The 1,305-nt window shown below is 54.3% G+C and overlaps 1 protein-coding gene across 1 annotated transcript in view; it reads left to right on the forward strand.

Moving 5' to 3' along the window:
* LOC105539659 (transmembrane channel-like protein 4) overlaps positions 1-1,305 on the forward strand; it is a 31,104-nt gene that overhangs the window by 2,925 nt on the left and 26,874 nt on the right. The window contains 1 exon segment of the mRNA XM_011980034.1: positions 1-400. This exon segment is cut by the window's left edge and continues 1 nt beyond it. Within this exon segment, the coding sequence (XP_011835424.1) occupies positions 1-400 (400 nt within the window).

Below are 1,305 nucleotides of genomic sequence, written 5' to 3' on the forward strand. Positions count from 1 at the left end.
CCATCGCTGTCCTCTGTGCTGAACGAGCTGCCCAGTGCTGCCACCCTTCGGTACCGAGGCCCTGGGGTGCTGCCTTGGGGGGTGCCGGAGGAGGAAGAGGAGGAGGCTGAAGGAAGGAGCAGAAAGGCCTTCACAGAAGTCACCCAGACGGAGCTGCAGGACCCTCACCCTTCCCGGGAACTGCCCTGGCCCATGCAGGCCAGACGGGCACACAGGTGAGGCCCCACCTCCGGCTGGGACCCGCACAGCCTGGACCAGGCCGTTCTCCCATACCTTGGACGCGGTCTCCTCCCTCTGTCCTCTGCGGCTCCTGGCTGCTGGGGCCTCTCTCTGCCTCGCTCAGAGCTGCCTCTCTTGGTTTCTTTTTTCCCCTCGTCTTTGTCTCTCCTTCGGACTCCAGGTGAGTGCTGCCTTTCCGTGGCTCCAGGATCTCTTCCCTGTCTCTGGGATTCGCCATCTCCCTGGTCTCCTCCAATCCTGTCTCTGCCTCTCAGTTTTTCTCTGTGTGTGTCCAAAATCTGTTAATATTTATTTCTCTCTGCTTTACGTCTTCCTTCATCTTTGCCTCCCTTCAAAGCCTCCCTCTCTTTAACTTCTTTCTTTTCCCATTCTCACGGTATAATTCGCAGGGCCTGGTGAACAATGAAAATGCAGGTGCCCTCCTTCAAAAATGATTGTGGGCCCGGCGCGGTGGCTCACACCTGTAATCCCAGCACTTTAGGAGGCCGAGGCGAGTGGATCACCTGAGGTCAGGAGTTCGAGACCAGCCTGGCCAACATGGCGAAACCCCAACTCTACTAAAAATACAAAAATTAGCTGGGTGTGGTGGCAGGTGCCTGTAATCCCAGCTACTCGGGAGGCTGAGGCAGGAGAATTGCTTGAACCACAGAGATACAGGTTGCAGTGAGCCAATATCGTGCCATTGCACTCCAGCCTGGGTGATAGAGCGGGACTCCATCTCAAATATAAATATATATATAGTATATATATGGAAAAAACAATAAAAAACAACAATATATCACCACTCCCCTGCTGATCAGTGGCGGGATCGTGCCTGTGAATATAGCCACTATACTCCAGCCTGAGCAACATATCGAGACCCCATCTGTATCTTTTAAAAGTAATAATCAGGCCGGGCGTGGTGGCTCAAGCCTGTAATCCCAGCACTTTGGGAGGCCGAGACGGGCAGATCACAAGGTCAGGAGTCGGGACCATCCTGGCTAACACAGTGAAACCCCGTCTCTACTAAAAAATACAAAAAAGTTAGCCGGGCGTGGTGGCGGGCGCCTGTAGTCCCGGCTACTC

The sequence above is a fragment of the Mandrillus leucophaeus genome, unplaced genomic scaffold, assembly GCF_000951045.1.
Source record: "Mandrillus leucophaeus isolate KB7577 unplaced genomic scaffold, Mleu.le_1.0 Scaffold104, whole genome shotgun sequence".
In the NCBI taxonomy this organism is placed as follows: domain Eukaryota; kingdom Metazoa; phylum Chordata; class Mammalia; order Primates; family Cercopithecidae; genus Mandrillus; species Mandrillus leucophaeus.